Consider the following 13,697-nt stretch of genomic DNA (forward strand, 5'->3'; position numbering starts at 1 on the left):
GACTCCGCACGTGAAAAAGCTGAATGCCTCAACTCTGTGTTTGCCTCTAAATCTTGTGTCCCAAACCCATCCCTCTCTGTACCCACCATACCCAGTCGTACCCTGCTGCTCCTGGACTCCGTGTCCTTTCCTCCTGACAAGGTGGAAAAGTTTCTGTCAACCCTCGACTCTGATTCTGCAACTGGACCCGACGGCATCAGCCCACGGGTCCTAAAATCCTGCTCTGCTGCTCTATCTCACCCTCTCTCTGTTCTCTTCACCCTCTCTTTTGCTCAAGGTCAACTGCCATCTCCTTGGAAATCAGCCAACATCACCGCTTTGCACAAAAAAGGTGCAAAAACAGATCCTAGCAACTACAGACCAATCAGCCTTCTCCCAATTATCAGCAAAGTCATGGAATCCATCATTGCTTCTGATATGAAATCTTTCCTCTTCTCCAATGGCTTGATCTCTGATCATCAATTTGGTTTCAGACCAGGTCACTCTACTCTGGACATGCTGCTTCTGCTGTCTCAACAATGGATGGAGGTCCTCAATGCCAAACAGGAAATTAGAGCTGTCTCCCTCGACATATCACGTGCCTTCGACACGGTCTGGCACCCTGCTCTGCTCACCAAACTCTCCTCCTTTGGTATCCATGGAAATCTCCACGCATGGCTGGCGGACTTCCTCTCTAGTCGTCGTCAACGTGTGGCCCTGAATGGGTTTCTCTCATCTCCTCTTCCTGTTCAGGCTGGAGTTCCCCAAGGCAGTGTTCTGGGACCCGTGCTTTTTCTGGTCTTCATCAATGATCTCTCTGACTCTCTCGAAAATCCTCTCTATCTCTTTGCTGATGACTCCACTCTCTGCCGCTCCATTCCTCTTCCCTCAGATCGGCAGTCTGCTGCCTCCTCACTCTCTGAAGCTTTGGACAAAATCACAGACTGGTCAAACAAGTGGAACATGTCTTTCAATCCTGACAAATCTCACACTCTTACTATGTCTCTCCGAAAAGATCGACTGGACAACCCTCCCATCTACTTTCTCAACAATCCTCTCCAAGAAGTTCTGTCGCTCAAGATTTTGGGTCTCACTATCTGCCATGATCTTTCTTGGGAAAACCACATTTCCAAGCTGGCCTCCAAAGCCAGTCGCCGACTGGGCATCCTCCGTCGTGCGAAGTCCTTCCTTGGCACACCTGAGCTCCTCACCACATACAAGGCTTTCATCCGCAGCTCAATGGAATACTGTTCTCCCCTATGGGCCGGTGCTCCTGCCTCACACCTAGCTCGGCTTCACGCTGTTGAAACCAAAGCTTTCAGAATTATTGGAATCTCCCGCGATGAAGCTATCTCTGAGGGCCTTTCACTCACTCACCGCAGGCAGGTAGGTGGTCTTTCTGTCTTCTACCGACTCCTCTCCGGCCTTGCACCCCCAGCTCTCTCTGTGCTCTGTCCCCCAAATATTCCTACAGGTCGCACAAGATCTGCCAGCAACCCTCTGATGGTTAAACTGCCGAAATCTCGGCTCTCCGCTCACCTTCACTCTTTCATTCCTCTTTTCTCCCGCCTCTGGAACAAACTCCCTCACTCCCTTCAATCCCACTCCTCCCTCCAGGTCTTTAAAACAGCTGTTCACCACCATCTCTTATCTTCCCCCATCCAAAACCTTGATCTTTTCTACCCCCGCTAATTCACCCCAGATCCACCTTGTTTGAAATTCCAACTTCTTTCCTGGAAGTCCTGGCAGTGTCCATATGTTTTATACCTCTCCCACTGCCCCCTTCCCACGCCCCCCCCCCCCCCAAAGCCCTCGCCCTTTCTCAGATCTCTCCATGTCTCCATGTCTCTCGGTCCCTGCTCTCAAATGTTGTGTTTGTGTCCTTCCCCCTCTCTCCCCATCTTGTCTACCGCTCCCTATGTTATATGTTTTATGTGTCGGTTTGTCTTTCTGTGTGATTAATGTTCGCTCTTTCACGAGCCTCGATCTTGTATACAAAAAAAAAAAAAAAAAACAAAAAAAAAAAAACACGCATCAAATCAAGGTTGAACACAAGGTGAGCTATGCAAGAGGTGATCAGACAAAACACGCATCAAATCAAGGTTGAACACAAGGTGAGCTATGCAAGAGGTGATCAGACAAAACATGCATCAAATCAAGGTTGTACAAAAGGAAGGTGAGACATAGAAGAGGTGATCAGACAAAACACGCATCAAATCAAGGTAGTACACAAGGGAGGAGAGATATAGAAGAGGTGATCAAACAAAACACGCATCAAATCAAGGTTGTACACAAGGAAGGTGAGATATAGAAGAGGTGATCAGACAAAACACGCATCAAATCAAGGTTGGACATAAGGTGAGATATAGAAGAGGTGATCAGACAAAACACGCATCAAATCAAGGTTGTACACAAGGAAAGTGAGATATAGAAGAGGTGATCAGACAAAACATGCATCAAATCAAGGTTGGACATAAGGTGAGATATAGAAGAGGTGATCAGACAAAACACGCTTCAAATCAAGGTTGTCCACAAGGTGAGATATAGAAGAGGTGATCAGACAAAACACGCATCAAATCAAGGTAGTACACAAGGAAGGTGAGATATAGAAGAGGTGATCAGACAAAACACGCATCAAATCAAGGTTGTACACAAGGAAGGTGAGATATAGAAGAGGTGATCAGACAAAACACGCATCAAATCAAGGTTGCACACAAGGAAGGTGAGATATAGAAGAGGTGATCAGACAAAACACGCATCAAATCAAGGTTGTACACAAGGAAGGTGAGATATAGAAGAGGTGATCAGACAAAACATGCATCAAATCAAGGTTGGACATAAGGTGAGATATAGAAGAGGTGATCAGACAAAACACGCATCAAATCAAGGTTGTACACAAGGTGAGATAAAGAAGAGGTGATCAAACAAAACACGCATCAAATCAAGGTTGAACACAAGGTGAGATATACAAGAGGTGATCAGACAAAACATGCATCAAATCAAGGTTGTGCATCAGGTGAGATATAGAAGAGGTGATCAGACAAAACATGCATCAAATCAAGGTTGTACATAAGGTGAGATATAGAAGAGGTGATCAGACAAGACATGCATCAAATCAAGGTTGTACAGAAGATGAGATAAAGAAGAGGTGATCAGCCAAGACATGCATCAAATCAAGGTTGTACACAAGGAAGGTGAGATATAGAAGAGGTGATCAGACAAAACACGCATCAAATCAAGGTTGTACACAAGGAAGGTGAGATATAGAAGAGGTGATCAGACAAAACACGCCTCAAATCAAGGTTGAACACAAGGAAGGTGAGATATAGAAGAGGTGATCAGACAAAACATGCATCAAATCAAGGTTGTACACAAGGTGAGATATACAAGAGGTGATCAGACAGGACGTGCATCAAATCAAGGTTGTACATAAGATGAGATAAAGAAGAGGTGATCAGACAAGACATGCATCAAATCAAGGTTGTACATAAGGTGAGATATATAAGAGGTGATCAGACAAAACATGCATCAAATCAAGGTTGTACAGAAGGTGAGATATAGAAGAGGTGATCAGACAAAACACGCATCAAATCAAGGTTGAACACAAGGAAGGTGAGATATAGAAGAGGTGATCAGACAAAACATGCATCAAATCAAGGTTGGACATAAGGTGAGATATAGAAGAGGTGATCAGACAAAACACGCATCAAATCAAGGTTGTACACAAGGTGAGATATAGAAGAGGTGATCAGACAAAACACGCATCAAATCAAGGTTGTACATCAGGTGAGATATAGAAGAGGTGATCAGACAAAACATGCATGAAATCAAGGTTGTACATAAGGTGAGATATAGAAGAGGTGATCAGACAAAACATGCATCAAATCAAGGTTGTACATAAGATGAGATAAAGAAGAGGTGATCAGACAAGACATGCATCAAATCAAGGTTGTACATAAGATGAGATAAAGAAGAGGTGATCAGACAAGACATGCATCAAATCAAGGTTGCACACAAGGAAGGTGAGATATAGAAGAGGTGATCAGACAAAACACGTATCAAATCAAGGTTGTACACAAGGAAGGTGAGATATAGAAGAGGTGATCAGACAAAACACGCCTCAAATCAAGGTTGAACACAAGGAAGGTGAGATATAGAAGAGGTGATCAGACAAAACATACATCAAATCAAGGTTGTACACAAGGTGAGATATACAAGAGGTGATCAGACAAGACGTGCATCAAATCAAGGTTGTACATCAGATGAGATAAAGAAGAGGTGATCAGACAAGACATGCATCAAATCAAGGTTGTACATAAGGTGAGATATATAAGAGGTGATCAGACAAAACATGCATCAAATCAAGGTTGTACATAAGGTGAGATATAGAAGAGGTGATCAGACAAAACACGCATCAAATCAAGGTTGTACACAAGGAAGGTGAGATATAGAAGAGGTGATCAGACAAAACATGCATCAAATCAAGGTTGTACAAAAGGTGGGATATAGAAGACGTGATCAGACAAGACATGCATCAAATCAAGGTTGTACATAAGATGAGATAAAGAGGTGATCAGAAAAGACATGCATCAAATCAAGGTTGTACATAAGGTGAGATATACAAGAGGTGATCAGACAAGACATGCATCAAATCAAGGTTGTACATAAGATGAGATAAAGAAGAGGTGATCAGACAAGACATGCATCAAATCAAGGTTGTACATAAGGTGAGATATATAAGAGGTGATCAGACAAAACATGCATCAAATCAAGGTTGTACACAAGGAAGGTGAGATATAGAAGAGGTGATCAGACAAAACACACATCAAAATCAAGGTTGTACACAAGGAAGGTGAGATATAGAAGAGGTGATCAGACAACACACGCATCAAATCAAGGTTGTACACAAGGTGAGATATAGAAGAGGTGATCAGACAAAACACGCATCAAATCAAGGTTGAACACAAGGTGAGATATACAAGAGGTGATCAGACAAAACATGCATCAAATCAAGGTTTTTTTTGTGTTTTTTTTGTTTTTTTTTGTATACTGAATCGAGGCTCGTGAAAGAGCTAACATTTACTTCACAAACAAATCCACCAGACAAACAAAATATATAAAAAGAGGGAGCGGAAAACAAGATGGGGAGAGAAGGGGAAGCACACAAACACAACATTTGAGAGCAGGGAGATGTGTGGAAGGGAGAGGGCTTGAGGGGAGGAGGCGTGGGAAGGGGGGGGGGGGGAGGGGTGGAGGGAGAAGTATAAAACACAAGGACACCAAGGACTTCCAGGACAGAAGTTGGTATTTCAAAAAAGTGGAATTGGGGTGAAATTAGCGGGGGTAGAAAAGATCAATGTTTTGGATGGGGGAAGATAAGAGATGGTGGTGAACAGCTGTTTTAAAGACCTGGAGGGTGGAGTGGGATTGAAGAGAGTGAGGGAGTTTGTTCCAGAGGTGGGAGAAAAGAGGAATGAAGGAGTGAAGGTGAGCAGAGAGTTTTGATTTTGGCAGTTTGACCATAAGAGGGTTGCAGGCAGATCTTGTGCGACCTGTAGGAATATTTGCGGGACAGAGCCCAGAGAGAGCTGGGGGGGCAAGGCCAGAGAGGAGTCGGTAGAAGATGGAAAGACCACCAACCTGCCTGCGGTGAGTGAGTGAGAGGCCCTTGGAGTTAGCTTCATCGCGGGAGATTCCAATGATTCTGAATGCTTTGGTTTCAACAGCGTGAAGACGAGCTAGGTGTGAGGCAGGAGCACCAGCCCAGAGGGGAGAGCAGTATTCCATTGAGCTGCGGATGAAAGCCTTGTATGTGGTGAGGAGCTCAGGTGTGCCAAGGAAGGACTTCGCACGACGGAGGATGCCCAGTCGGCGACTGGCTTTGGAGGCCAGATTTGAAATGTGGTTTTCCCAGGAAAGATCATGGCAGATAGTGAGACCCAAAAGCTTGAGTGACAGAACTTCTTGGAGAGGATTATTCAGAAAGTGGATGGGAGGGTTGTCCAGTCGGTCTTTTCGGAGAGACATCGTAAGAGTGTGAGATTTGCCAGGATTGAAAGACATGTTCCACTTGTTTGCCCAGTCTGTGATTTTGTCCAGGTCTGCAGAGAGTGAGGAGGCAGCAGACTGCCGATCTGAGGGATGAAGAATGGAGCGACAGAGAGTAGAGTCATCAGCAAAGAGATAGAGGATTTTCAAGAGAGTCAGAGAGATCATTGATGAAGACCAGAAAAAGCACAGGGCACAGAACACTGCCTTGTGGAACTCCAGCCTGAACAGGAAGAGGAGATGAGAGAAACCCATTCAGGGCCACACGTTGGCTACGACTAGAGAGGAAGTCCGCCAGCCATGCGTGGAGATTTCCATGGATACCAAAAGAGGAGAGTTTGGTGAGCAGAGCGGGGTGCCAGACCGTATCGAAGGCACGTGATATGTCAAGGGAGACTGCTCTAATTTCCTGTTTGGCATTGAGGACCTCCATCCATTGTTGAGAAAGCAGAAGCAGCATGTCCAGAGTAGAGTGTCCAGGTCTGAAACCAAATTGATGATCAGAGATCAAGCCATTGGAGAAGAGGAAAGATTTCATATCTGAAGCAATGATGGATTCCATGACTTTGCTGATAATTGGGAGAAGGCTGATTGGTCTGTAGTTGCTGGGATCTGTTTTTGCACCTTTTTTGTGCAAAGCGGTGATGTTGGCAGATTTCCAAGCAGATGGAAGATGACCTTGAGCAAAAGAGAGGGTGAAGAGAACAGAGAGAGGGAGTGAAAGAGCGGAAGAACATGATTTTAGGACCCGTGGGCTGATGCCGTCAGGTCCAGTTGCAGAATCCGAGTCGAGTGTTGACAGAAACTTTTCCACCTTGTCAGGAGGAAAGGACACAGAGTCCAGGAGCAGCTGGGTACGACTGGGTATGGTGGGTACAGAGAGGGATGGGTTTGGGACACAAGATTTAGAGGCAAACACAGAGTTGAGGCATTCAGCTTTTTCACGTGCGGAGTCAGCCGTGTGGCCATTTGAGGTGAGGGAGGGGATGGAGGGGGAACAAACACCAGAAACAGATTTGACCAGACGCCACCAGGATTTGGAAGAGGGAGACAGATAAGAGAGTTCGGTCCTGAGAACGGAGAGATATTGTTTCCTGGCTCTCCTGAGGGTGGACACACACTTGTTTCGAGCTTTGTGAAAGGAAATGAGATTTCCTTCCGTTGGATTTGCTTTCCAGGAGACGAAAGCAAGTTGTTTCTGGGCAATAATGTCTTTCTGTCTTTCTGTCTGACAAAAATGTCTTTCCCTCATGGTCCCCCTGTACTGTCTTTGTCTTTCCCTCATGGTCCCCCTGTACTGTCTTTGTCTTTCCCTCGTGGTCCCCATGTGCTGTCTTTGTCTTTCCCTCGTGGTCCCCCTGTACTGTCTTTGTCTTTCCCTCGTGGTCCCCATGTGCTGTCTTTGTCTTTCCGTCGTGGTCCCCCTGTACTGTCTTTGTCTTTCCCTCGTGGTCCCCCTGTACTGTCTTTGTCTTTCCCTCGTGGTCCCCATGTGCTGTCTTTGTCTTTCCCTCGTTGTCCCCATGTGCTGTCTTTGTCTTTCCCTCGTGGTCCCCCTGTACTGTCTTTGTCTTTCCCTCGTGGTCCCCATGTGCTGTCTTTGTCTTTCCCTTGTGGTCCCCATGTGCTGTCTTTGTCTTTCCCTCGTGGTCCCCCTGTACTGTTTTTGTCTTTCCCTCGTGGTCCCCATGTGCTGTCTTTCCCTCGTGGTCCCCCTGTGCTGTCTTTCCCTCGTGGTCCCCATGTGCTGTCTTTCCCTCACGGTCCCCATGTGCTGTCTTTGTCTTTCCCTCGTGGTCCCCATGTGCTGTCTTTGTCTTTCCCTCGTGGTCCCCATGTGCTGTCTTTGTCTTTCCCTCATGGTCCCCATGTGCTGTCTTTGTCTTTCCCTCGTGGTCCCCCTGTACTGTCTTTGTCTTTCCCTCGTGGTCCCCATGTGCTGTCTTTGTCTTTCCCTCGTGGTCCCCCTGTACTGTCTTTGTCTTTCCCTCGTGGTCCCCATGTGCTGTCTTTGTCTTTCCCTTGTGGACCCCATGTGCTGTCTTTCCCTCGTGGTCCCCCTGTGCTGTCTTTCCCTCGTGGTCGCCCTGTGCTGTCTTTCCCTCGTGGTCCCCATGTGCTGTCTTTCCCTCGCGGTCCCCATGTGCTGTCTTTGTCTTTCCCTCGTGGTCCCCATGTACTGTCTTTCCCTCGCGGCCCCCATGTGCTGTCTTTGTCTTTCCCTCGTGGTCCCGCTGTGCTGTCTTTGTCTTTCCCTCGTGGTCCCCATGTGCTGTCTTTGTCTTTCCCTCGTGGTCCCCCTGTGCTGTCTTTGTCTTTCCCTCGTGGTCACCATGTACTGTCTTTGTCTTTCCCTCGTGGTCCCCCTGTGCTGTCTTTGTCTTTCCCTCGTGGTCCCCCTGTGCTGCCTTTGTCTTTCCCTCGTGGTCCCCCTGTGCTGTCTTTGTCTTTCCCTCGTGGTCCCCATGTGCTGTCTTTGTCTTTCCCTCATGGTCCCCCTGTACTGTCTTTCCCTCACGGTCCCCATGTGCTGTCTTTCCCTCGCGGTCCCCCTGTGCTGCCTTTGTCTTTCCCTCGCGGTCCCCATGTGCTGTCTTTGTCTTTCCCTCGCGGTCCCCATGTGCTGTCTTTGTCTTTCCCTCGTGGTCCCCCTGTGCTGTCTTTCCCTCGTGGTCCCCATGTGCTGTCTTTCCCTCGCGGTCCCCATGTGCTGTCTTTGTCTTTCCCTCGTGGTCCCCTTGTACTGTCTTTCCCTCGCGGTCCCCATGTGCTGTCTTTGTCTTTCCCTCGTGGTCCCCCTGTACTGTCTTTCCCTCGCGGTCCCCATGTGCTGTCTTTGTCTTTCCCTCGTGGTCCCCCTGTGCTGTCTTTCCCTCGTGGTCCCCATGTGCTGTCTTTCCCTCGCGGTCCCCATGTGCTGTCTTTGTCTTTCCCTCGTGGTCCCCTTGTACTGTCTTTCCCTCGCGGTCCCCATGTGCTGTCTTTGTCTTTCCCTCGTGGTCCCCCTGTACTGTCTTTCCCTCGCGGTCCCCATGTGCTGTCTTTGTCTTTCCCTCGTGGTCCCCCTGTGCTGTCTTTGTCTTTCCCTCGTGGTCCCCATGTGCTGTCTTTGTCTTTCCCTCGTGGTCCCTCTGTGCTGTCTTTGTCTTTCCCTCGTGGTCCCCATGTGCTGTCTTTGTCTTTCCCTCGTGGTCCCCATGTGCTGTCTTTGTCTTTCCCTCGTGGTCTCCCTGTGCTGTCTTTGTCTTTCCCTCGTGGTCCCCATGTGCTGTCTTTGTCTTTCCCTCGTGGTCCCCATGTGCTGTCTTTGTCTTTCCCTCGTGGTCCCCTTGTACTGTCTTTGTCTTTCCCTCGTGGTCCCCCTGTGCTGCCTTTGTCTTTCCCTCGTGGTCCCCCTGTGTTGTCTTTGTCTTTCCCTCGTGGTCCCCATGTGCTGTCTTTGTCTTTCCCTCGTGGTCCCCCTGTACTGTCTTTCCCTCGCGGTCCCCATGTGCTGTCTTTGTCTTTCCCTCGTGGTCCCCCTGTGCTGTCTTTCCCTTTCCCTCGTGGTCCCCCTGTGCTGTCTTTCCCTCGCGGTCCCACTGTACTGTCTTTCGCTCGCGGTTGTCAGCTCTTTCACGAGCCTCGATTCAGTATAGAGAATAGGGAGGAAAAAGAAGGAAAAAAAAGAAAAAAAATAGCCTCACCACAAGATTCCGTGTACCATGGACGGGAGGAGGTATGACAACAACAGAAGGTTGTACATCAGGTGAGATATAGAAGAGGTGATCAGACAAAACATGCATCAAATCAAGGTTGTACACAAGGTGAGATATACAAGAGGTAAAAACATGTATCAAATCAAGGTTGTACAAAAGGTGAGATATAGAAGACGTGATCAGGCAAACATGCATCAAATCAAGGTTGTACATCAGGTGAGATATAGAAGAGGTGATCTGACAAAACGTGCTTCAAATCAAGGTTGTACATAAGGTGAGATATACAAGAGGTGATCAGACAAAACACGCATCAAATCAAGGTTGTACATAAGGTGAGATATACAAGAGGTGATCAGACAAAACATGCATCAAATCAAGGTTGTACACAAGGAAGGTGAGATATAGAAGAGTTGATCAGACAAAACATGCTTCAAATCAAGGTTGCACATAAGGTGAGATATAGAAGAGGTGATCAGACAAAACATGCATCAAATCAATGTTGTGCATAAGGTGAGATATAGAAGAGGTGATCAGACAAAACATGCATCAAATCAAGGTTGTACACAAGGTGAGATATAGAAGAGGTGATCAGACAAAACATGCATCAAATCAAGGTTGTACACAAGGTGAGATATAGAAGAGGTGATCAGACAAAACATGCATCAAATCAAGGTTGTACACAAGGTGAGATATAGAAGAGGTGATCAGACAAAACATGCATCAAATCAAGGTTGTGCATAAGGTGAGATATAGAAGAGGTGATCAGACAAAACATGCATCAAATCAAGGTTGTACACAAGGTGAGATATAGAAGAGGTGATCAGACAAAACATGCATCAAATCAAGGTTGTACACAAGGTGAGATATAGAAGAGGTGATCAGACAAAACATGCATCAAATCAAGGTTGTGCATAAGGTGAGATATAGAAGAGGTGATCAGACAAAACATGCATCAAATCAAGGTTGTACACAAGGTGAGATATAGAAGAGGTGATCAGACAAAACATGCATCAAATCAAGGTTGTACACAAGGTGAGATATAGAAGAGGTGATCAGACAAAACATGCATCAAATCAAGGTTGTACATAAGGTGAGATATAGAAGAGGTGATCAGACAAAACATGCATCAAATCAAGGTTGTACATGAGGTGAGATATAGAAGAGGTGATCAGACAAAACATGCATCAAATCAAGGTTGTACATGAGGTGAGATATAGAAGAGGTGATCAGACAAAACATGCATCAAATCAAGGTTGTACATAAGGTGAGATATAGAAGAGGTGATCAGACAAAACATGCATCAAATCAAGGTTGTACATAAGGTGAGATATAGAAGAGGTGATCAGACAAAACATGCATCAAATCAAGGTTGTACATAAGGTGAGATATAGAAGAGGTGATCAGACAAAACATGCATCAAATCAAGGTTGTACATAAGGTGAGATATAGAAGAGGTGATCAGACAAAACATGCATCAAATCAAGGTTGTACATAAGGTGAGATATAGAAGAGGTGATCAGACAAAACATGCATCAAATCAAGGTTGTACATAAGGTGAGATATAGAAGAGGTGATCAGACAAAACATGCATCAAATCAAGGTTGTACATAAGGTGAGATATAGAAGAGGTGATCAGACAAAACATGCATCAAATCAAGGTTGTACATAAGGTGAGATATAGAAGAGGTGATCAGACAAAACATGCATCAAATCAAGGTTGTACATAAGGTGAGATATAGAAGAGGTGATCAGACAAAACATGCATCAAAATAAGGTTGTACATAAGGTGAGATATAGAAGAGGTGATCAGACAAAACATGCATCAAATCAAGGTTGTACATAAGGTGAGATATAGAAGAGGTGATCAGACAAAACATGCATCAAATCAAGGTTGTACATAAGGTGAGATATAGAAGAGGTGATCACACAAAACACGATTAGTACTGAGACTCAAGCGAGCGGAGAAACCCACCTGACGCTGCTTCCAATGGCGTACGTCACAGCGAGGATCGTTACCTGCGATAAAACAAAAACCCCATTTTCATGCAGGTCCAGGTGCACACCTCAACATAAACATTTGACCCAAACTTTGGCTTTGACTGCTTTACCTTTCCATCCAGTGGATCTATCCCTGGGGTCGGGGAAGGTCGAGTTTCACGCATCGCTGCAGTCGTGAAGCTCAACGTCGAATATGATGTGAGCAAGACGCAAATATCGCGCTTACTTCTACTTGTTCAAAGACAAAATGTCGATTCAAATCAAGTCACTTCGAGCCTCCGACACGGATACGTCAAAAGAAATGACGCGACGTCGGCAGAACGCACAACATTTACATTCGAACTTGCAAGTTTCGTTACCACGTTAATGGCGGACTCCTCCTCTTCCTCCAGAATCGTTACACGACGCGCGTTTTCCTCAGATTCCTGCTCAGTTCCTGCAGTTTCTTCAGTAGCGGACTCTTCCTCTTCTCCAGAATCGTTACACGACGCGTGTGTTCCTCAGATTCCTGCTCAGTTCCTTCAGTGGCGGACTCTTCCTCTTCCTCCACGTTACACGACGCGTGTGTTCCTCAGATTCCTGCTCAGTTCCTGCAGTTTCTTCAGTATCGGACTCTTCCTCTTCCTCCACAATCGTTACACGACGCGCGTGTTCCTCAGATTCCTGTTCTCTCAGCTCTCACAGTCGCTTGAAAGCGGACTCTTCTTCTCCCTCCAGAATTGTTACACGACGCGCGTGTTCCTCAGATTCCTGCTCTCTCAGTTCTCAGTCTCACAATCACAGTCGCTTGAAAAGCGGACTCTTCCTCTGCCTCCAGAATCGTTACACGACGCGCGTGTTCCTCAGATTCCTGTTCTCTCAGCTCTCACAGTCGCTTTAAAAGCGGACTCTTCCTCTTCCACCAGTATCGTCACACGACGCGCATGTTCCTCAGATTCCTGCTCTTTCAAGTTTCAGCCCCCGCAGTCCCTTGACCTTGAGTAGCGAACTCTTCCTCTTCCGCTTCGATCGTCACACGCCGCGCGTGTTCCTCAAATTCCCGCTCTCTCAGCTCCCACAGTCCCTTGAAAAGCGGACTCGTCGTCTCCCTCTTTCCCTTCCTCTTCCTCTTCCTCCAGATCCGTAACACGACGCGCGTGTTCCTCAGGTTCCCGCTTTCTCAGCAAGTTGTGCTTTCGGTTCTTGGTTGAAGGGTGTTGTTGTTGTTGTTGTTATTTGTAGGCGTAGTGACCCTCGCCTGAGGATATTGCATTTGAGTCCATTTGTTCTTGGCAAAATGTTTGTTTTTTTTGCAAGTATGTTGATCACTCCGGTATGTTGATCACTCCGGTGTGTGTGTGTGTGTGTGTGTGTGTGTGTGTGTGTGTGTGTGTGTGTGTGTGTGTGTGTGTGTGTGTGTGTGTGTGTGTGTGTGTGTGTGTGTTGGTTTGTGTGTTGGTTTGTGTGTTTGTCTGTCCGCTCACTTATACTTGCCTACAGGTCACAATTTTAAACCAAGCTTCACGAAACTTCACCAAATGGTAGAGTTCGTGGTTCGACAAAATCCTATATATCCTATATATATATTTGATATATATCCTATATATCCTATATATATATTTAAATCCTATATATATATTTGAGGTCAAAAGGTCAACATAGGCCAAAGGTCAAACACTTTTTTTCAAATTTCTAAAATCCTCAATTTTAATCCGATTGACTTGGAATTTGAATGTGATTTTCATATCGGCTAACTGAATTCAACCACCAACAATTTTTGAGATCAGCATAGGCCAAAAGATCAACATAGGCTAAAGGTCAACAACTATTTCACATTTCTAAAATCCTTAATTTTCATCCGATTCACTTGAAATATGAATGGGATTTACATATCGGCTAACTCCATTCAACCACCAACTATTTTTGAGATCAGCATAGGCCAAAAGAGCAACATAGGCCAAAGGTCAACAACAATTTCAGATTTCTAAAATCCTC

At 46.0% G+C, this 13,697-nt stretch overlaps 1 protein-coding gene across 1 annotated transcript in view; it reads right to left on the minus strand.

The window, feature by feature from the left end:
* LOC137424426 (uncharacterized) overlaps nt 1-12,884 on the minus strand; it is a 108,204-nt gene extending 95,320 nt beyond the window's left edge. Inside the window, exons 1-2 of the mRNA XM_078775453.1 lie at nt 11,834-12,884; nt 11,698-11,741 (exon numbers count right to left, since the gene is read on the minus strand). Coding sequence (XP_078631579.1) covers nt 11,698-11,741; nt 11,834-11,887 — 98 coding nt within the window. The 5' untranslated portion in view covers nt 11,888-12,884. The remainder of the gene's footprint in view (nt 1-11,697; nt 11,742-11,833) is intronic.
* Between the last annotated feature and the right edge of the window lie 813 nt (nt 12,885-13,697).

Source organism: Myxine glutinosa, chromosome 4 (assembly GCF_964187855.1).
Source record: "Myxine glutinosa chromosome 4, kmMyxGlut1.1, whole genome shotgun sequence".
In the NCBI taxonomy this organism is placed as follows: Eukaryota; Metazoa; Chordata; class Myxini; order Myxiniformes; family Myxinidae; genus Myxine; species Myxine glutinosa.